The sequence below is a fragment of the Triticum aestivum genome, chromosome 5A (assembly GCF_018294505.1).
Source record: "Triticum aestivum cultivar Chinese Spring chromosome 5A, IWGSC CS RefSeq v2.1, whole genome shotgun sequence".
NCBI lineage: Eukaryota > Viridiplantae > Streptophyta > Magnoliopsida > Poales > Poaceae > Triticum > Triticum aestivum.
Window position 1 is genome coordinate 423,001,241 of NC_057806.1, and position 20,076 is coordinate 423,021,316.

General features: G+C 42.0%; 2 protein-coding genes and 1 long non-coding RNA gene across 5 annotated transcripts; 1 reads left to right on the forward strand and 2 right to left on the reverse strand.

The window, feature by feature from the left end:
• Window positions 1-2,360: 2,360 nt before the first annotated feature.
• Window positions 2,361-8,325, reverse strand: LOC123103732 (secretory carrier-associated membrane protein 4). 3 transcript variants are annotated; one of them, XM_044525399.1, is made up of 14 exons: window positions 8,243-8,325; window positions 7,936-8,149; window positions 6,047-6,112; window positions 5,851-5,949; window positions 5,688-5,750; window positions 4,632-4,665; window positions 4,388-4,510; window positions 4,174-4,236; window positions 3,986-4,079; window positions 3,817-3,862; window positions 3,637-3,704; window positions 2,923-2,971; window positions 2,746-2,811; window positions 2,361-2,636 (listed from the first exon to the last, which is right to left on the reverse strand). In XM_044525399.1, the coding sequence occupies exons 2-14, from the start codon at window positions 8,002-8,004 to the stop codon at window positions 2,550-2,552; spliced, it is 927 nt and encodes a 308-aa protein (XP_044381334.1). In that variant the 5' UTR covers window positions 8,005-8,149; window positions 8,243-8,325; the 3' UTR covers window positions 2,361-2,549. The 3 variants fall into 3 exon arrangements, with proteins under 3 accessions (XP_044381334.1, XP_044381333.1, XP_044381335.1); XM_044525398.1 differs by having other exon boundaries at window positions 7,936-8,305; XM_044525400.1 differs by lacking the exon at window positions 3,637-3,704 and having other exon boundaries at window positions 7,936-8,312.
• A 601-nt stretch (window positions 8,326-8,926) lies between these two features.
• On the reverse strand, window positions 8,927-13,050 carry LOC123107049 (secretory carrier-associated membrane protein 4-like). Its single transcript, XM_044529059.1, has 12 exons — window positions 12,877-13,050; window positions 11,764-11,853; window positions 10,924-10,986; window positions 10,732-10,765; window positions 10,514-10,636; window positions 10,363-10,425; window positions 10,136-10,229; window positions 9,986-10,031; window positions 9,814-9,881; window positions 9,483-9,531; window positions 9,093-9,158; window positions 8,927-9,007 (listed from the first exon to the last, which is right to left on the reverse strand). The coding sequence occupies exons 1-12, from the start codon at window positions 12,943-12,945 to the stop codon at window positions 8,927-8,929; spliced, it is 846 nt and encodes a 281-aa protein (XP_044384994.1). The 5' UTR covers window positions 12,946-13,050.
• A 3,609-nt stretch (window positions 13,051-16,659) lies between these two features.
• LOC123107050 (uncharacterized) lies at window positions 16,660-17,340 on the forward strand. Its single transcript, XR_006451580.1, has 2 exons — window positions 16,660-16,943; window positions 17,030-17,340. It is a non-coding gene; the product is annotated as an uncharacterized lncRNA (long non-coding RNA).
• The last annotated feature ends 2,736 nt before the right edge of the window (window positions 17,341-20,076 follow it).

Here is a 20,076-nt window from a genome sequence, read left to right on the forward strand (position 1 = left end):
CTGCCGGGCCGCCAGGACCACCTCTCCCGCCAGGCAGCACTGCTGGAGTCGGCGGCCTCCCAACAGGGCCCCCGAAAGCCACCCGTGCCGTCGCGGCAGGAGGAAAAGACGCACCACCACGAGAAGTAGCAGCGGGCATCTGCAGTCCACGGCCAACGCCCGATCCCGTCGGCGCCGCGGCCCGACCAGAGCCAGTCCCCGGTGGCGGCACTCCCGCAGCCCGCCCCGCCCCAGAGGGAGGCGGCTTCTTCCCGGGAGGCGGAGCTCCGCCAGGCCCCGCCATCGACCCAAGAGGGGGAATGCGGCGCACCCGGCCCGATCCTGTGGAACAACGATGCGGAGAACGACGAACCCTAGGACGCAGTGACGGCGAAACTGAGACAGGACGATGCGTGCATGCACCCCCTCCCGTAGTAGCGCTAGTTTCCACGTCTAACCGGGCCTCATACCCAGTAGACAGTGGCCCAAACGCAGCTGCAGGCCCAGCGAGGTTCGGATCATCCCCGACCCAGCGCACACGATCATGCTCGTCGCCAGTGCTGCACGGCTCGGACGAGAGAGGAGCCACATCCAGGTTCTCGTGGGCCACTTGCCCAGTCGAGACCACTCGAGATTGCCCCTCGTCCGCTCCCCCATGTTGGGCCTCATGCCCAAGCAAAGGTCCACAGCCGGCCCACTCATCATAGCCCAAAAGCAAATTCAAACGACCAACCCTAGCCGCCCGGATCCCAGCCGGCATACGGCTCACCGGCGCCGGCGCAGGAAGGTCCGATCTCCCCTTCCTCTTCTTCTTCTTACAAATCACTCTAGTCCAAGCATCTTGCGGAATGAAATCGGACAAAGTTAAGGGCGGGAGGCATACCTTAGGCAATGGCCCCTTCCAAGGCCGAACCACCGTCGCCGCCGTCCTCCAGTGAATGATCCGGCGAACCACCTCCACCCTATCCACCGCACTCAGCCCGAACCTCGCCGGATCATCGGCCGACACGATCTCATCGACCAGCACAGCGACCTCCTCCTCTGAGTAGCCGGGGTTGAAAGCCTCGTAGATCACATCGGAGGGCGACGGCGAGTAGTCAGCCGGCGATCTGCCGGCGGAGCCCCCGTCGTCGTCGTCGTCCTCGTCCGAATCCGCCAGGGCTCAGAACCTGCCCCCTACTCGCCTCGCAGAGGGATCTGCCGGCATCGGTGGCCGGCTCGCCGCGACCACCCGAGTCACCGCGGTCGCCTCACGCGATGATCCTGTGGCATGTTTGTCGTTAGATCGACGAGATCCACCGCCTTCTCTTGAGCAATCTGCATACAACAGTCGACAACCACATCATACAAATCAAGACGGATCCGAGAACCTACCTCGATTATATCATTGGCCGATAGGTACTCTCCGGCAAGGATGTCGTTGTCCATATCCCGCAACGCCACCCAACGAGATACTTCAGAAAACGAGAGGCGTCCTTCGATCCATCCGGAATCAAGATCTGAATCGGTGAAGCGAACGCGCCACCGCGAGTGGCCTTCCTCCCTGCGCCTGCTCCTTCTCCCCAGACACCGCCGCGTCGATGGATCCTCCACGATTCGGTTGCGCCGAAGGCGACGGCGCATTTAGGCGCGGAGACGGCGCATCCGGGGGTGACTCCGGCGCACACCTCCGGAGACGCGCATCAGGCGACCGGGCATCACCAGTGGACGGCCGGGCATCGCCAGCAGGCGGCCCATCGGAGGTGGACGCCATCCGACTCAGCTGTAGTGGCACCATCCATCTAGGAATTATTTGTTTCAGTTGCTGGCTTGTTGTTTGAGATCTATTTGTATATTTATCTTAGCAACCAAAGGATCACCCCAAATATTGAATTTTTTTCTCCATCCACAGTTCTCCAAATTAATCCATTTTCAGCAACATCCTTCCTTCTAGTGTATCTACTTGCATGCCCTGGACGCCATCCTCTCCTTCCACCCTTGAATCTTCTTCCAAATTATTTTGTAAGAAAATTTACTTTTGGTTTAGCCTTAATTTCTTGCTGAACATGAGTTAAAATTATTCCTTTCAGTGGTCATCTTATGTTTCAGCATTAATTTCCGGCACATCTGAGACTTCTTTTATGCACTGAGTAATAGTGTTTTCGTTGAACATGGTTGCAGTATTTTGTTTTTTATGTGTTATCCTGACAGGGATTCATACAGACTTCAAATTTATTCATGGTGGTGCTCGCCATATCTCCTTAACTCTCAGCAACATTGTATCGAATTTCACACTATAGACTCATGCCTCCACCAGGCTCATGTAATCTTGACCAAAACCCAGTCTGGTTAAACTTTTTGAGTAATATATTCAGGTGGGGACACTCTTGCACCAGTCATTGTTCAGAAAAATAATCCCACACTTTATATGTATAGCTTGATAAGAGTCTAAAACTGGGGACAAATCTAAAACAAGTACATAAACTTCTACATAGGACAACCAAAGTCCTACATGCCAGTTAACTTACAAGCCTCTAAATTTAGAAGTTGTGACAGTAAAACCATATCGATGTATGCATCATTTTTCAGTATCAAAATGCTGCCCTAGCTGTGGCGCGTGCTGCCTCATGCCTCATATGTGCTTCTTTCCCACTTCCTCGAAAATAGTGATACACGCGCTGCATGGAGCCGATAATTTTGGTGCTCAGTTAGAAGCTCGCTAATATGCTCTTCAGAATCCACTGGACCGAAGCAAAGGTACTGAGATAAGAGAAGAGAAAGTATCACCTGAATGACCCACATGCTTAGTGATGACTCGAGGAAAAACATTGCGAAGCCAAGAAAGTAGAACACCTGCAAGCTAGATGGTTATGGAAGACTTGAAGATATTGTTTCCTATTGGCAAATTATCTAACAAAATAACTTATACGGTTGACTCATGAGGTAATCAACGACTTGACTCACCCCCACTATGACGCTCTTCCCTATCAAGCTGATCGATGGGAAAATCCCTCTGCATAAACAATAAACAAGGTAAAAGAAAATATACCATTTCTCTTACATAGTTGCTTCAAGTCGTGTTGGATCCAAAACTAGGAAGTGTCGTCATAACATAAAAAATGGATTGTATAAAAGAATGAAGTTCTTGTTTTCATGGAAAGAGTTGTGAAAAAAACTGAAGCTTGTTTTTACAATTGTAATTAAATAAAGTCTAAAACATATTGTCATAGTTTTTTTTGCTGAGCTGACACGGGAGTTGTTTATCATTATATTAAGAAGAAAATAAGATTGCAGAAACAGAGCATTCCCAAAAAGGGTCCCAACACTAACATAGAATACAAATAGTGCATGCGCGCGCGCACACACACACACATACCGGTCAAATTCAAAAACATCAGAAAAGATGAAAGTCGCACTGATAAACCGAACAAACAAAGACCAATGCCAAATATACTCAAACTCAAAGGCACCGGCAAAACACTAAAGAGGGCTTCCTTTGTGATCTCCTGTACAAGTCGACTAACGCGAGGATTAATTCCTTCCCTAGAAAGCACAAAAATTATGGTATTTCCAAAAAGAAGCAAGAAACTAGCATGACCAAGGGGTGTAATTCCTTTTTCTCATAATGTCATAATGAAACATGTCCCAACAAAGTAAAAGTACTTGTTGGAAACTCACGTTAGTGATTTTCCCACAAACAGAATTGAAGGAGAAATAGCTGCATACACACAGAAAGCAATATGAACCTGTTTTGTGGAGTCAACAAGAACAAATAGTGAGCTTATTATCCCAAATAAACAAGTACATAATATGATACAGTGAACTGCTATTTTTGCATCAACTTCATAGGTTACTTACCAAGTAAAATAGAAAAAACCATCCAAATTTCAAAGCACTATCATTCCTGTAATATGAGTTGTAAACAAAAAAATTCACCCAGAACAATGATCTATTATTATTTTCCATGTATAAAAAATCTAAAATTTTCATCAATATGGAAGTTGCAGATGTACAAAATCAAATGTACCTCATGGCCCGGTAAAGTGGTCGGTACCACAGATAGTAGGCACCTGGGCAACCAAGAATAAAGTAGATGACCGCAAGAAACCAGATCTTGGGACCTATTCAAATAAAATTCAGTTAATGATGCATATAGCACCTAGGTTTTATGATATAGATTTTTACAAAGAAAATTGTATGCTATATAATATGCACCTTCCCCTTTAATCCAAGCAGCGGTAACACAGACGATGTTCCAAAATAGGAAAATGATCAATCCTACATGAGACAAAAAAATATTTAACCTTGCCAAAATCAGTAAAAACTCGCATTATTTCTAATGCATGATGGCCACTAAACTATTGGCTTTTTCTCTATTTTTATTAAGCTGGAAGAATGTAATTTTGAGCAAATGTCGTAGAAAACATACCCAAAAGTGATGCAAAGGCAACATATTGTGTTCTTTGAAGATGCACGGGTATCTCATTATTGATATCATGATGAATGATGGGAAAAAATGGAGGCCAATTTTTCTCTTCTATGACAACGCCAGCTGAAAACAAAGAAGGGAATACACTAAAAGAAGAAGAAGAAGAAAAACAACCCTAAATTACAGGATGGTACTGGGAAGAACAAAGGAGAGAGAAAAAATAGACTGAGAACAGAAGCTCCACCTCGTGCTGCAGCTTCTTCCCTTCTTCTAATTTCCTATATGGCACAAACCAAGGTTCAACACGTCTATTTCTTTTATATACTATATGCACAATATGAAAGAAAATAGAGAGATCACTAGAAATTTTCAAAAAAGACAGAACATTTGACCATTGATTTGGTGAACCATTTTATAGTTATGGATCGTAATAATTAGATTTTTTGAATAACTATATCTGAACATATTAGTTAAACCAACATAACTACCTTAAACAGATCACAACTATCAAATATTTATAATTGTATATAAAATGATCACAACCATAAGATTGCCATAATTGTCCTAAAGTGTCAAAACAATTATATCTTCATAACCATGACTAAACACAATGTGGCTATTAAATTTTTATAATTTTACCTAAATAGATTGTTGCCGCTAGACATGTTGAGCGTCTAGCTCAAGCAACCTAAATTTTTAATATCAGGGAATGATCTAATATCGTGAACTAATGCCCTACCAAGACTCAAGATCCAATCTTCAATTATATATACGTATTAGTCTAAGATTAAAAACATAAACTTTTTTGTAACCAGGCAGGACAAGTGATTATTTTGATAGAGCATGAGCATAGAGTGCAAGAACAAAACCGAAAGCAAACTAACCAAAGTCTAAGTTGTCGAAAGAAAAGAAATAAGAAAAAAGGTCATCTGTCCATGTGCAATGGCAACTATTGTAATTCGAGGGCTGAGCCCGATCAAGAACCAATAATTTTCTTCATTGAGGATACAATCTTGAATATATTGTTTGAGTAAATATTATTATTATTATTATTATTATTATTATTATTATTATTATTATTATTATTATTGTTATAACAACAACAACAACAACAACAACAACAACAACAAGAACAACAACAACAACAACAACAACAACATATTTATGTGTGTCAAAAAGTAAACAGTACAACTAATGACTTTCCACCACAATTCTGCAGGACACTGTCTGGTTACATAAAAATCAATATACGGAGTGTAAAATAAGGCAGTGCGGTCTATTTCAGTTGTTATCTAGATACCTTCTCTCGCCTGCTTAACTCAGCCTCCTTCGCCAGAAGCTCCTTCTCCATTATCTTCATGTCCTTCATATGATCAGCAAGCAAGTAAGATGAGCTTAATTGATTCATTTTTGGAAGTTACATCAAACAAAGTATTTAAAGCTCAATCAAATAGTATGACTACCTTGTTTGTGTGTGTGGAGGCAAAGTCATTGTAGAAGTCAGCTGGCTCTGGAGGAAGAGGCGAAAGGCGGGTGCTGCTAGGAGGACTAGGCCGTGGTTGCTGCATCAAGAGGATGAAACTTTCATGTGATATGACCGGCCAGACGAGAGCACTTATATATTTTTTTGTTAGGAACATGTTATGCACTACAAGTCACCGTTGCATAGAGTGAACCGCCGGAATAACCGGATTGAGCAGCCAGTGCTTCTCTTGTAGCCTTGTCCTGTACAGGAGCATGATGACTCGATAAAGTTACACGCAGAACATCAACTAGTCATTATCTCTCATTTCTTTGATAAAGGCAGTCTTTATTGATTCAATATGTCACCGGTAAGAAATAATAATTGATGAGTTGGTAAGAAACTAGCTTACTCTGTTCTAAAATCTGATTTCCTCCAAACCAACCAATAGCATTTAGTTTGTCCAACCTTTTCTTACTTCTATTCAAGTTCTATTGGCGAATGCACACATATCTCTTGAGGTACGTCAAAACAAAAAGAAACTATTAATGGATATTTCTTGAGTTTTTTCTCCGATAAAGAAGTATTCTCTTGAGCATTTACAAGAAGCACCTATGTATTCCAAGGGCAAAATCAACAAACTAATTTGTACATGGTGTATGTAAACCATATATGCACAATCCCCGCAAAAAAACATGTATATGTACAAATAAATAAATGAAGTATGTCCTAATAAACAATTGATTATATGTACATAATACACACACACACACACACACACACACACGAGAAAAACCTACACATTCCTAGAAAAGTATAATTAAGTGAGAAAAGAGTAAGTTGCACTTTTCACTAAACTAAAGTTTTATTTTTCTAAATCGGTTGGGACTTAAAAACCTTCGGTCAATTCGAATATTAAAAAACCTAGATATAAGTTGGCACCGGGCCTAACTTGGTTGGGTATATAAATGTATATGCAATCCCGATTCATTTCAAGCCTTACTTGCTCAAATATGGGTTTGTATTTCGTAATTATCTGATACAAGAAAAGAGACGAGCAACCTACGCCGATTAGGCTTTGTTGTTGTTTATAATACCGATTACAATGTAGGCGCACACATGTAAACACTCACATCACTACACACACATGCCCTCACGCATCACCTACTGAAGACTGGATCGGACTTGCGGATCTTCAAGATTGATAGATGCAAGCAATTGACAATTGGTATATATACTCAGTCTTCTATGCTGATATGATACTTTATATACTAACACTTTGTTTCTTTCTTTTTGGCCCATTTAATAAGTCGAGGGTACAACATCTGCTCTCTTCCTTCTTCTCGAAAAAATATAGGTTCATGTCTGCTTCTCGTCCTGCAACACATCATTTTGTCTTTTCAATATGCTCTCTTCATTTCTTTTTTTGCATATAAAATTTGTTTGAAGTCAAGCTTTGTAAAGTTTGACCCAATTTATATAACAAAATATCAACATGTGCAAAACAAAATGTATACAGTACAATATGAAAATTAATTTCACTATGCATCTAGTAATATTGATTTCGTATGGTAAAAATATAAGACCTACCAGGACTATCACTTGGTGGTTTATTTTTATAGAAGGAGCTCCTGAGACACACAGCGACGAGTCCAGGACTCGAACGCTGGTGGGTAGCGAGCTCACCCGCTTGGTCCTCGATTTCATACTGTGAATGTTGATATTTGTTTTTCTATAAAGTCGGACAATTTTTGTGAAGTTTGACTTCAGATAAAACTTATATGCGCAGTAAAAAGAAATGGGGAGAGTACTCTGTGGTTTTGCAGGAGCATTTGTAAACCAAGCATGCAGCAGCATGCTAACAACAGAAGCAGTATTGACCAACAGAGGGTGCATCCGGGAAAAAGAAGCAACTCATGAAGGTTCAAGGAGAAACAGGAGGTAAACTGAAAAAAGAAAAGAAAAGGAACAAGTAGACGAGAACCGCCCAAGCCATCGGTGAGACGGTGACTGAGCTAGATGAAACGGGTGGGATAGCCGGATAGGTGGGGAGGACTAGCCGGCCCGAGCTCGCCGGCGACCTTACCGCGAAAGGGTTGACCTCGTCGCCACCGCTCTCCTCGAAAGGGTTGTCGTACCTCGTCCTCCCCGCCATGGATCACCCCTCGCGCGCTTCTCCTCTCTGGGTTTCCCCTGCTTTTCCTCCGCTTCTGCCTTTTTCCTCTGCTTCTGCCTTTTTCCTCTGCTTCTGCCTGAGCGCAGGTGCCAGGAGAGAGACGAAGGGGCAGAGCAGACTTGTTCTACGCAAGGAGGCAAGGATCAGTTGGCCTTCACACGAAGTTGCATGCATCAGCACTTCTAGAACTAGAACGAGGATAGTATAATCCACGTACTCATCTAGTATAAAACCATGGTAAATCTTGGCGAAGTCCGTGTGTTGATTTTGTCCGGCCGCGGTGTTTACTTTTTATTGCCGTCGCACCAACGGGCCTCTTACTTTCTTCTCTCTTAAGCATGACTTTCTTTGCCGCCCTATCCACGCTAACTTGATAGTGACGGTCCTCGCAAAAAGGGAAAAAAAAATTGATAGCAATGGTGTACACTAAGGCCCCGTTTGGCATCGGTATATTTTCATACATAGATCTGTATTTATTTTATAGGTGTATAACACCGGCCACACTTGATTTTCACCTGGAAAGAAAAACGACCGATGGAGGTCTGTATATTTTACAAGGGTATGGCGCTGTGAAACGCCAATCCAATCAGGGCCTAAGTGCATCTTCCATTTACACGAACGATCGGTATGCAGCAAGCTGCCGGCCTGGAAATGACACGCTGGCAACTAGCAACATCAGAAGCCACGGACTTGGCCCTCTCTTCTTCCAATTTTTGCGTCTAAGGGTCTCTTTTTCATCAGATAAATAAAAAGGAATACTATTCACAAAAATAATAAGTCACTATGCAGTTGTGATCAACTATAACCCGGACTGTCATCACACACAAAATACAATAATAAATCCACATGCTAGATCTTCTTCCCCGACCGGAGGAGCCATGGCGAGCAGGGATGTCGAAGCTCAAAACGATGGACGCCGCGATGCCGCGTCAGGCCTCATCTCCGCCTCCTTCCCGTTTCCGCGGAAATACCGGTATACTCTCTGCAAGTAATTTACAGCAATGGTTTTCAGTGCCAAATATTTTCTCTGCAAGTAATTTTGTGCAGCTGTTTGCCTGATTAATTACCTGCATGACCCATATGCTTAGCAATGCTTCCAGGACAAACAAGGTGAAACCCAGGAAGTAGAATATCTGAAGAAAAAATATAGCAGTGCTCAGTTCGATCAAAGTGTGGATGTTGCAAAGGGGCCAACGGTTGGTTCTATCCCTGCAACCAGCCTTGTCATCCTTGCAACTAGCCCTTGTCTGAAGAATATGACAAGGTAACACCTAATGTTCAGAAGTAACAATCTCTAATGAAACTACTCCCTTGTACTAAATCTACGAGAGTTAATATGGATCGGAGGGGTGGTAGATTCGATTTTTGAATCAGGAAATATGAAACATGTCCCCTCAAACTTCAGTTTTGGTTATTTGTCACAATGGTAGAAATGCATTGATATAATATCCACTCACCCCAACTGTAGCACTGTATGGTATTACGCTCAGTGCTTGAAAGATTCCTCTGCAAATGATAGGAGAAGACAAATAAAGTGGAGCCATAGTTCTAAGAAATAAGAATTACAAAGTAGTATGACATAACAATGAAAATACAACTCTCTGCACCACTTTCTTTAAAATGTTTTGAGAGAAACTTTGTTTGAAATGTAGAAGGACAAAATATGATATTTGATCTAGTGAAAAATAAGTTGAACACCTAGTCCCGATATTCAGTATTTACCTTTTTATGGGGAAAATAGAATTTTATTCACAAAAAGGCATTAGGTAAACCGGTAAGATAACTTACGCCAATGAACGTCCCAAGAACAGAATCGATGGCGCAACAGATGCGAATATGCAGAAACAAATGTGAAACTGCAGATTCACCAAAAAAAACATTAGATATCCCACTGAAACAAGTACAGAATACGAGTCTCTAACATGGATTCGAAGTTATCCATCTTGCACAGAACACTTACAAAATAGAACATGAAGAACCATCCATATCTGAAAGCACTCTCTTTCCTAGTGAAATTGTGATCATATCAAGTGGTGAGCAAGAGATTTGACCATGCACTGTAACTACTTGAAGGCATTGTATCAGTTTAACAGAAAGAGAAATAGAGTACCTCATCGCACGATAGAGAGGTCGATACCACAAATAGTAGGCACCTGGGACTCCAGTAATAATGTATATGATGGCCAGGAACCAGATCTTAGGACCTGCCTCTGCATGTAGGAAAAACAGCGAAGATTTATAACTAAAACAACACAAACAGATGAATTCAGATCATATTTTTAATATGAATAAACATTCGTAAAAAAATGCAAATAAACAAAGTTTCTGTAAACATACCGTCCCCTAATATCCAAACAGCAGTGACGCATATAAAGTTCCAGAAGAGGCATATGATCAAACCTGCATGGAAAATGTAAACATGATTATTCTGGAACTGACAGTAAATCAAAATATATTGAAATAGCTTTTGCATCTGCTGGTTTTGTACCTAGGAGCGATGCGAATGCAACATATTGTACTCGCTGCAAGTGCACGGGTATATCATTTGAAATATCCACATGGATGACAGGAAAGAAGGCAGGCCAATTTTTAGGCTCTATAAGAACTCCAGCTGCGTATGATCAAGAGAGAAATGATAAAAAGGTTATGCTGAGTTTCACAGGGATTGATTATATAGTATTTGAGTATGATCAAGTTAAAGTTTACCTCTTGCAAGAGCATCTTCCCTTCTTTTTATTTCCTAGCGACAAATAAAATTAGACAAACACATACTACAACTTAGTAATAAATGTAACCGAAATAAAAATATAGAACTACATATACGTGTGACATCCAACTGCATACTTAATACAAAAGCAATGGCAAGCCAAGCTTGATTTTATCAAGTACAGTACATACTTGTTCTCTCTTGTTCAGCTCAGCCTCTTTAGCCAAAAGTTCTTTCTCCTTTTTCTTCAGGTCCTATGTTTGTAGGCGGCATTATCAAATAATATGCGGGTGATGTATAAAAAATAAAACAAAAATAAATGAAATGACAATGGAGAATTGGAACTGCAAGGAAACTAACTAATGAGATGAAGAAATGTAACTCCAGATTCCAGTTCTAACCAAGTAATTTGGCTTAACTGAAAAATCAGTCAGTACTGTCAAATTTCCCCCAATATACTAGTTATCGTTAGATGGATTCTCTAGTAAGTTAGTTAGTTGTGCAGGGCTTGACTTTTATAGTTTCCTTTACTTCAATCTTGCTGTAACAATCCTACTGGCGTAGGTTGATGATCGTGTAAGCCACAACACAGGCGATTCCTATACTACCCAATAGAAAATACGCGTGCGACCTCCTACGGGATGTGAGGACACTTCCTAAACCTTCACAATTATTACTCTGAAAGATTACTACTTCCTCTGTTCACTTTTGTAAGTCGTTTAGGACAGCTGAAATTGAACTGTTTTAGGTGCTGTCTTAAATGTCTAAAAGGTCTTACAAAAGTGAACGGAGTGAGTAGTTAAGATAATTATTTCAGCAAAAGATGGTACCTAGGTAAAACTTATAGAATTAATTTATGTTCAAATACACTTATCTAAGCTTGAGATATTTTGCACAACTCCAATACAAAGGACAAATTAAAACCATCATCATGCACATGCAATGCAGAAAAATGTTAGGCTAGTGACAAGCAACTGAAGAATTTTATTCTTGACCAAAATTTAGAAAGAACACTGAAGAAGTTGAGATACCTTTTTCGTATCGAGAGGCATATTGACAGGTGCACTGATGTCATTGTAGAAGTTAACTGGTTCGTGAGGGAGCGGGGTCGGGCGTGGTTGCTACGTAAATACAAAAGTATATCGTCAGATCATGATACAGTTAGGTAGATGGAGCTACAACAAAGGATAGTATGAAATGTACAGACATAATTTGAGAGTCATCGTAAGAGTAATAAACTTGTTGCTTCATAGTTCATTCTACTTGACAAGCGACAAATAGTTACGATTGTTCCTGTGGACTTTTTTTCTCCCTTACGTTCTTCCCAGGGCCGGCCCTGGGGGTATGGCGGAGGGGCAATGGCCCAGGGCCCAGGCTGGGAGGGGGCCCATGATTAGGATACATCTTATACAGCTCAGCAAAAAATACATAAGAAAAAAACTATACAAGAGAAACGGAAGGACATGGGCTAGACCCATAGCTAGGTGCCCTAGGTAGCGATCGCGAAGCGTCACGCCAGCCACACGGCCGCTCGCTTCGCTTCTGTGAAACAAATCAATCTAAGATCTGGTCTTGTGCCTTCGTCCCTCGTCGGTTCGTCTTCTTGACTTCATCCTCTCGTCGACCGCTGCTGGTTGTCGTCGCTGCGCGCGCTGCTCAGCCATCCGGCATCCGGCAAGACGGCAATACAGTACGTATCCATCCATGTATCATATTCCTGTTCCATCCCCCGATTCCATCCAAAGCTAAACTTCAGCAGTTTCTTTGATTCTTTAGTACGCATTCAACTATTCATCCATGATCCATCCTAATTTTCTGTCATGCTGTGTACTCCCTCTGTTTCAAATTTGGACTAGAACCACGACGAGTAATTTGGAACGGAGGGAGTACATGTCTAGGGTTTCAATCACCTGATGTATAGATTTCTAATTCTTTGTATTCTATTTTCTTCATTATTTTAGGACATTAGCCTGCCATCTTACCTAAGAAAAATCATTTGTCGGGTGCTGAAAAAAAAGTGATCTAAAACACAGGGGCCCATGTCGTTGAGTTCGCCAAGGGCCTCCCAAAACACAGGGCCGGCCCTGGTTCTTCCCTCTACCAAGAAAGTATCGGACAAAACTCCTCATCAAGAATGAACGTACCGAGAAAGGGTTGACCTCGATCTCGACCTCCTCGAAGGGGTTGTCCTGCTGCCCCCACTTCCCCGCCATCGATCTTCCGCTGTTGTGTCTCTCTCTGCTTTGCTAGCTAGCTAGCTGACCCCGGTAAATAAAAGAGCAGCAGGCTGCTACTGGCTAGCTCTTATCACCCGGAAATTACACCCTGCCGTCCCTGCATCTGCATGAATGAAGCTAATTAACTCAGCACCCCCGGCTTGCACGGTACGTAGGACGGCCTCGTTTTTTAATAGCTTGTCATTGTGCACAACGCCGTCTGGTAGCGGCGGAGCTTCGTAGGCATGTACAGGGACGTAATATGCACTGGGCGCCGGCCGGCCGGGCCTGCGGTGGCGCACAAGTGGCAGGTGCTGCATAGGCTAGGTGGAGTAGCCAACTTGCCTCCCCTTCACTGGACACACTTGCGTGACTCAGATTCTAAGTGGCAGGTGCTGCATAGGCTAGGTGGAGTAGCCAATTGGTTTGATGCCAAAAATTGGCATGCCAACATTTGGCAAATGCCAAATTTTGTCCAGTGATTGGTTGGCTACCATGTTTCCTTGCCAACCTCACAAAAAGTTGCCAACTATTGGCAACTTTTGATATTGCCAATTGTTGGCTTGCCAAGTATTGGCAATGCCAAATGTTGGCATCAAACCAATTATGCTCTAGAAGCATTCACGATAGCTTTCTACTCCCCATTCAAGTTGTTGGATGTTAAGAGAGAAGTGCATGGATGAACCCGGGTACATATGAATTCACTTTGAAAAGCGCATTTTGCAATGTCAAAAATTCTGAAAATAGGTGCGCGGGAACATCTCCATAGTCTATGTGTGTGTAGAAAGTTTCACAGAAAAATAACTTTTTTGTAGTCTGTGCAAAAAAGACAAAATTTTGTGCCGTGAAACACTATTTAGAAGTAGTAAAATTTGTCTTTTTTACTGAGACAAAATAATTATTTTTTTACACAAAACTTTGTGCCGTGGATATATCTTTGCCAACATGTATGCATATTTTTTATAAGAATTTTTGAACATTACAAAAAGCGTAAAAATACATTTTTAAAAAGTGGGTGCAGATGACCCCGTGTACAGATCGTCCACTCTCGATGTCAAGAAGACTTATGTGATGACCCGAACTCTCAAGGGTCCAAAAGTCTCTGTGTACGTCGTACTAGGCCCCTAGCATAGCATACTCAGATTTCAAGAGGTAAACGTACGATCACACATCACATGCTACCGAAAATGTAATGATAATAATAATAATACTTAATGCAACGTCGCCAGTGGTCAAATTCATTTGTAACTCAAACATATAAGAACATAACGGACACAACAATGAAGGTCGATGAGTCCACCAACGCCGCTGGTTGAGTGGAGGCGGCTTGCGTCCCTAGCTTCAACGTTCAACGTTCCTTTCATTAGTCATATTCTTCACATGACACGTAACAGGTGAGTACGGTGGCTACCTGCAAGCTATATTGAATCGAGGTGGATAACAAAGACGTATACACGCATAACGATAGGTCCTAATAGGGCTTCTATGGTTTGTTCTGTGAAAAGCTAGTTTTGAAGCTTTGAAACACCGATCCTAGATTCCCTTACAAATTAACTACAACACTAGATTTTTCAATATACTCCCTCCATAAATTAATATAAGAGCGTTTAGAATATTAAAATAATGATTTAATTAGAATATTAAAATAATGATTTAAACGCTCTTATATTAGTTTACAGAGGGAGTATATGGCTGCGTGAGTCCATTCTGCATTTAACCCGCACCTAATCTGTTAGTCATTAAGCGGTTTCCTTTCACCTGTGAATGCTTGGTGATCAACTCCGCGAAGACTACTAGCAAACACTGTATCTGGTTCAAATGTTTAAAAAGCCAAGACAACGAGATCTTTTGGCCATTTAGAACTTAGTAGTTTATATTGGCCGTAACCAGTGGCATGACTAATCAATTAGGTCTGACATTCTCGTGAGGTTTCTAATAAACTTCCCTAGATGACCTAACCAATCACTTTTGTCACCCAAAAGCTCAAGCTGATGGGGAAAGGTGGGTTATGCCTTTATACATCAACACTCCCTCTCACGTTTGGCTTTCATAGGCCTAAACATGGAGCGAAAATGGGCGGCAATTTAATTGTGTCAGCCGGGTCTTGAACTCATAAGCTCAAGCTGATGGGGAAAGGCGGGCTATGCATTTATACGTCAATAGTCACTACACTCTTTTGTGCACGTCCGAAGGAAGATTGTGACAGAGTGAGTTAGAAGTGGCCTCCTTACCACTCTAGCAACACCTTTCCCCACCTACACTGCTATGTTTCCAACCGCATACTTAAAGTCAGAGCCGTATATCACGAGGTTATACAGTAAGACATTGGGTTCTATTGAAATGTGATCGATCTCTTTAAACCTGAGATGTGGTCCCCATAAGTATTGAGCATGCATCCATTCTCGTGCTAGATCTCTGACCTCTGCATTCTAGTGACCCAACATACCACTCCGCCTAGAGAAAACACTTTCAAGGATTTTAGTTTTTGAAAACTTCTCCAGAAACATATTTCTCATAACATGAGCTAAATAGATAGGATAATATGTTTACCTTCTCGATACAATACATATCATAGAACTTGGCAAACATACAACATAACTATCCTAGGGTCGTGCTGCAAGGTCGTCGACGGCAGTGCACTACAGGCCGATGATGGGCGATGTTGTGTTGAAACATGTGAGTTTGTCGTAGACGTGACCCTACTGGCGAGGACAACGACGCATGAGCAAGCTTTCCTTTGAGCAGATGGGAAGTGAGATGAGCAAGTGAAGGAGGTAGATCAGACGACACATATGTTTTGAATCGGATGGTGCATGAACCGGCTGATCCTTACCAGGAGTCAGCCGGTTGACGCCTAGCAGGCGCCTTTGATTATTCTTTGTTTTATTTGTGTCTTGTAATAAAGATCATTATTGTCCAAAGGGCTAAAACGGAGACAATTACGTTGACTTTGAAGATATATGCCCTTGGAATATCAAGCTGAATAGATCAACTAGTTTATGTTGTTTGGTCATATTACATTAGGTTACAGTTATGATGATTTGGTAGTTTTGACCTTCACGTTTCTTGGAAGCTAGTAAAGTAATCTCATTTTGAAAACCTCATACAAGATTATATGAAAGACCTATAGCGACCTAGGGAGGACAAATAAGAGCAATGTCGACCCGTCATTGTCAGTTGAACTAGACACCCTTGCAGATATGAAATTTTCATATGTCATCTCATGTCCAAAGTTCGGGGAAAACAAATCTAACGATGATCCCCCTGCTCAGGACATTATATATTTGATGTTAAGGTATGCTTTAGAAAATATTAACCTACATAATAATGATTCCACCAAAATTTCGCTAATATCTTTCACTTGTTATGTGCTCAACGAAGGTATTCATCTCCGTGTGTTGCGTACATTGATGAGAAGGAAATTATAACATGAAAAATCAAGAGGCAAATACACCAGAAGTGCAACAAGTTGCACGTGATGACCACTTTAGTGCTTGATGTTGAAAAATACACAAAACTGATGCAAAAACTTGTGTTTTGGTGCACGTACGGTTCAAAAGCCAGATGCGGCCGTGTATAGCGCCACCTCGGCGTGACAGTGTGGCGGCGGGTCCTATTGTCAGTAGCTGGAAGCCATTGGGCGGGCTGGAGTTTGGTCTTTTTTACAAATACCATCCTGATTTGATGTGGATTATCATAAAAAGTCCCCGATTCGTGTTATAACCATAGGTCATAACTCTCGGTTCCCAAATCACGTTCTATTCCCCACGATCCCCTCCTAGTTGGCCAACGGCAGCGGCGGTGTGGAATTTTAGGCCGGCGGCGGCGGTGCGTTTTTTCAGGCCGCCGGTGCGGATTTTCGGGCCGGCGATGGGGGTGCGGATTTTTCAGCCCGCCGGCGGCGGTGCGGATTTGGTGGCGGCCCCCAGATGTAGCTGAGATGGGCGGCAAGGCCAATCCGCTCGAGTAGGAGGAGGAGCTAGAAATAATCGCAGGTGTTGAATCTCTCCACCCTCTCTCTGTCTCAGTAGTTTGTAGGGTAGTGTAGTGAAAATAAAAGTGAGATGTTCTTGATTTTCAGGACGATGTGCTCCCCGAGTTTGATTTTCGGCTGTCGCTGTACCAGTTTAATCCCAGCTACAATGGAATGGAGTGGAACGTAGAAGGTTGCTGAGAAGGATGGGCACAAAATGGAGAAGAAGATAATGAAGGATGAACAAGAAGAGGCTGGACTGTAGGGATAGGATGCTTTTCTTTGCTGCTATCATGATTTTTGGCTTTGGAATGTAATGGATGGCGGGGTAGTATTGTTTCTTGTACTGGATGCCATTTTCAGTTTCTTGTCATGAATGTTAAGAATGTTGAATGGAAATGTTGCTTCAGTTTCTTGTATTGGATGTCTTTTGCCTCTGTTTTGTTTCAGGTTTTGTTTGCACAAATTAACAGGACAAAGAACAGTCACATTAAACATGATATAAGAAGAATACAGTGGAGCAATAGGCCCTTCATAGTGGAGCAAAGATCTTAACAGTACACACAGTAACTGTCTGGCTGATTCGACAGTGCAATAGACACTAAAATGCAGGCAGGACCTGTGTTGGTTAATTACAAGCAAGAACGTAGATATATAGAGTATGAATGAAATGTAGGAAGTGCCCAGAGTAATGCACAAAAAAGCAAGCTTCCTTTGGTCATATCATTATGGAGCAAGCACGCACAAAAAAGCAGAGCTGAATCGTCAGAAAGAGAGATCCCAGCTACAAAAGTAGTAGAATGAAAGCACCATTTTTTTTGCTTATGGTAGCAATAGCGCAGCCCCGCCGTCTGTCGACTACAGTAGCTTGTTGGGTCAATCTATTCCAAACCCACAAAAAATAAAACTTAAATGTTGTCGACATTTGTTGGTTTTCAGGACGGTGTCCTGTATCAGCATTTAAATATTTTCAAATAAACTATGCAACTTGTGTCTGTCAGTACATCTACCGGTAAACAAAAAGCATTAAAATTCCAAGTTCAGTACATATACTGATAAACAAAAGGGTTCATTCCAAGTTCGTCACTGAAGTTCTTGCCAAGTTCAACACATGTAAAAGAAAATAAAAGGGTTTAGGCCAAGTTCATCCATGAACTTAAGTGTTTGAAAAGCAAGTTCATTCATGAACTTCATGTTTTCAACCTGTACGTCACAGGGATAGGAAATCATAAGCCCATTCATCATCAGGTGCATTTTGAGTGATCAGAACTTCTTCTTCAGCCGACATGAAATTTGCTGCTTCATTTCTGTTGGCTTCATCATCTCCAAAATGGAGGTTGTAGAAGCCAGGAGGTGCATCTCTTGCTCCTCTAGCAACATTCGCTCCTCTAGCGTTGTGGTCTCCATCTCCTCTTGCAACATTCCCTCCTCCCCTTGTGTTGTGCCTTCCTCTAGCATTGTGTCCTCCTCCTCCCCTAGCATTGTGCCCTCCTCCTCTTGCAACATTGGCGGCTCCTCTTGCAAAATTAGCTACTCTTGCATTTTTCCCTCCACCTCTTGCTCCAGATGCAGCAGCTCCATCTCTTGCTCCTGATGCATCAGTTCCACCTCTTCTGACCCTACCCCTTGCCATTGCCGTTGTCACTCCCGGACCTGGGATTTCTGCTCTAGCATTTGCTATAAAATTTGACTCTGGTAGAGGACCAAAATCTCTGATAGGTGGGTATACAAACCTCTCCTAAAGGCACATAAAGTAGACATGTTAGTGCATATCAGAGACTAAAATAACACAAAGTAAATAAGTTAGTACCTGCTCCTACATCATGAATACTATAGACTCAGGAATTTGTGTTGGATCAAGACATGGCCTGACTCTATGGGGACTTATGTTCTGCAAATGTTAAAACACAAAGCAAATAAGAGTTTTGATATGTACTTAAATGAAATAAATTTGTAGACTAAAATAATGCAAAGGAAAGAAGGCATTACAGCAATGAGGCTAGGGTCATCAAAATCTTCCTCTACTTGTTTTGCTGCCTGCTCATTTTGAATGTCATTAACATGCTTGTGGTGACCTTTTTTGTTATGATCAGGTGCTTTACATATAGAGCAGTGCATGGTTGACCCTGCCTTGGTTAGTTTTATCCCTCCATTCTTGTCTTTCTTCTCTTCTGGATCTTTCTTTCTGTTTTTCTTGGGCCTTCCCATCACTTTAGTGTACACTGGTGGGTACACATCAATTCCATGCATCTTTTCCCAATGACCTTTGTCCCTCAATGGCATAATGTTGTACACATAGGCCTTCTTGTAGCTCTCAATAGAATAGCATGGATGCACCAAGCTTTCAGGCTCAATTCTTTCATGCCTATCACATGCAACAGCATGATGACATGGTATTCCATATAACTCCCATCTTTTACAGTCACAGTTGTTCATGTTGAGATCCACCAATTATGTGTTGTTAAAGGATTTTACCTGGAAAACCCCTTTACCAGCTTCTTGGACCATACAATTAGCTGCCCACTCAATAAACTTGTCGAGCTTCTTCTGGATCTTTGGGCAAAGTCTCCCTGTCCACTTGTCTGACTCTCTCTGTTTGCTAACAATTATGTTGGTTAACTTGATGTGCATGTTGTTCAATGCTGAAACAACTGGTAGTTCTCTTGCCTCAAGTATGTAACTACAATTAATTAGGAGTGGCAGACAAATAATTTAGCACTACTAAAATGTGAATGCTAGTTGCAAAAACTTTTGAGTGCGAAGGAAGAGAAGTGAGGAGCTAACATGTTGAATACCTCTGACATGTTGTTAAGCAATATATCACACTTGGGGAATGAGTTAAAAAAGGCCTTTATCCATGTTCTTGGAGCCAGTTTCTCAACCCATTTGTAAGCACCCTCACTATGTGACTTTATATGGTCCATATTCTTCTGATATGCAATGTCATTGGTGGATCTTGCTATTGACCAAAGATCATTCTTCAACTGCTCACCCTTATGCACTTTTTGGAAATTTTGGTATAGATGCCTAACACAAAATCTGTGTTCTGCATGTGGGAATACCTTCTGCACAACATTTATTAGACCCTACCAAGCAAACAACTTAACTAAGATGAATGTTGTCACAAAACGAGTGTACACAAATGAAAGCAATGT

Bases quoted from the DNA above. Each gene is read 5' to 3' on its own strand.
- LOC123103732 (XM_044525399.1), bottom strand. From the start codon at position 8,004: ATGGCGGGGAGGACGAGGTACGACAACCCTTTCGAGGAGAGCGGTGGC. The intron at 4,237-4,387 runs GTATGTTTTCTA...TGTCTCATGTAG, and splicing joins TGCCTTTGCATCACTTTTGG to GATTGATCATTTTCCTATTT. The intron at 3,705-3,816 runs GTAAGTAACCTA...TCCACAAAACAG, and splicing joins GGTTTTTTCTATTTTACTTG to GTTCATATTGCTTTCTGTGT.
- LOC123107049 (XM_044529059.1), bottom strand. From the start codon at position 12,945: ATGGCGGGGAAGTGGGGGCAGCAGGACAACCCCTTCGAGGAGGTCGAG. The intron at 10,637-10,731 runs GTAAACTTTAAC...GATCATACGCAG, and splicing joins GGAAGATGCTCTTGCAAGAG to CTGGAGTTCTTATAGAGCCT. The intron at 9,882-9,985 runs GTAAGTGTTCTG...GTGAATCTGCAG, and splicing joins GGTTCTTCATGTTCTATTTT to TTTCACATTTGTTTCTGCAT.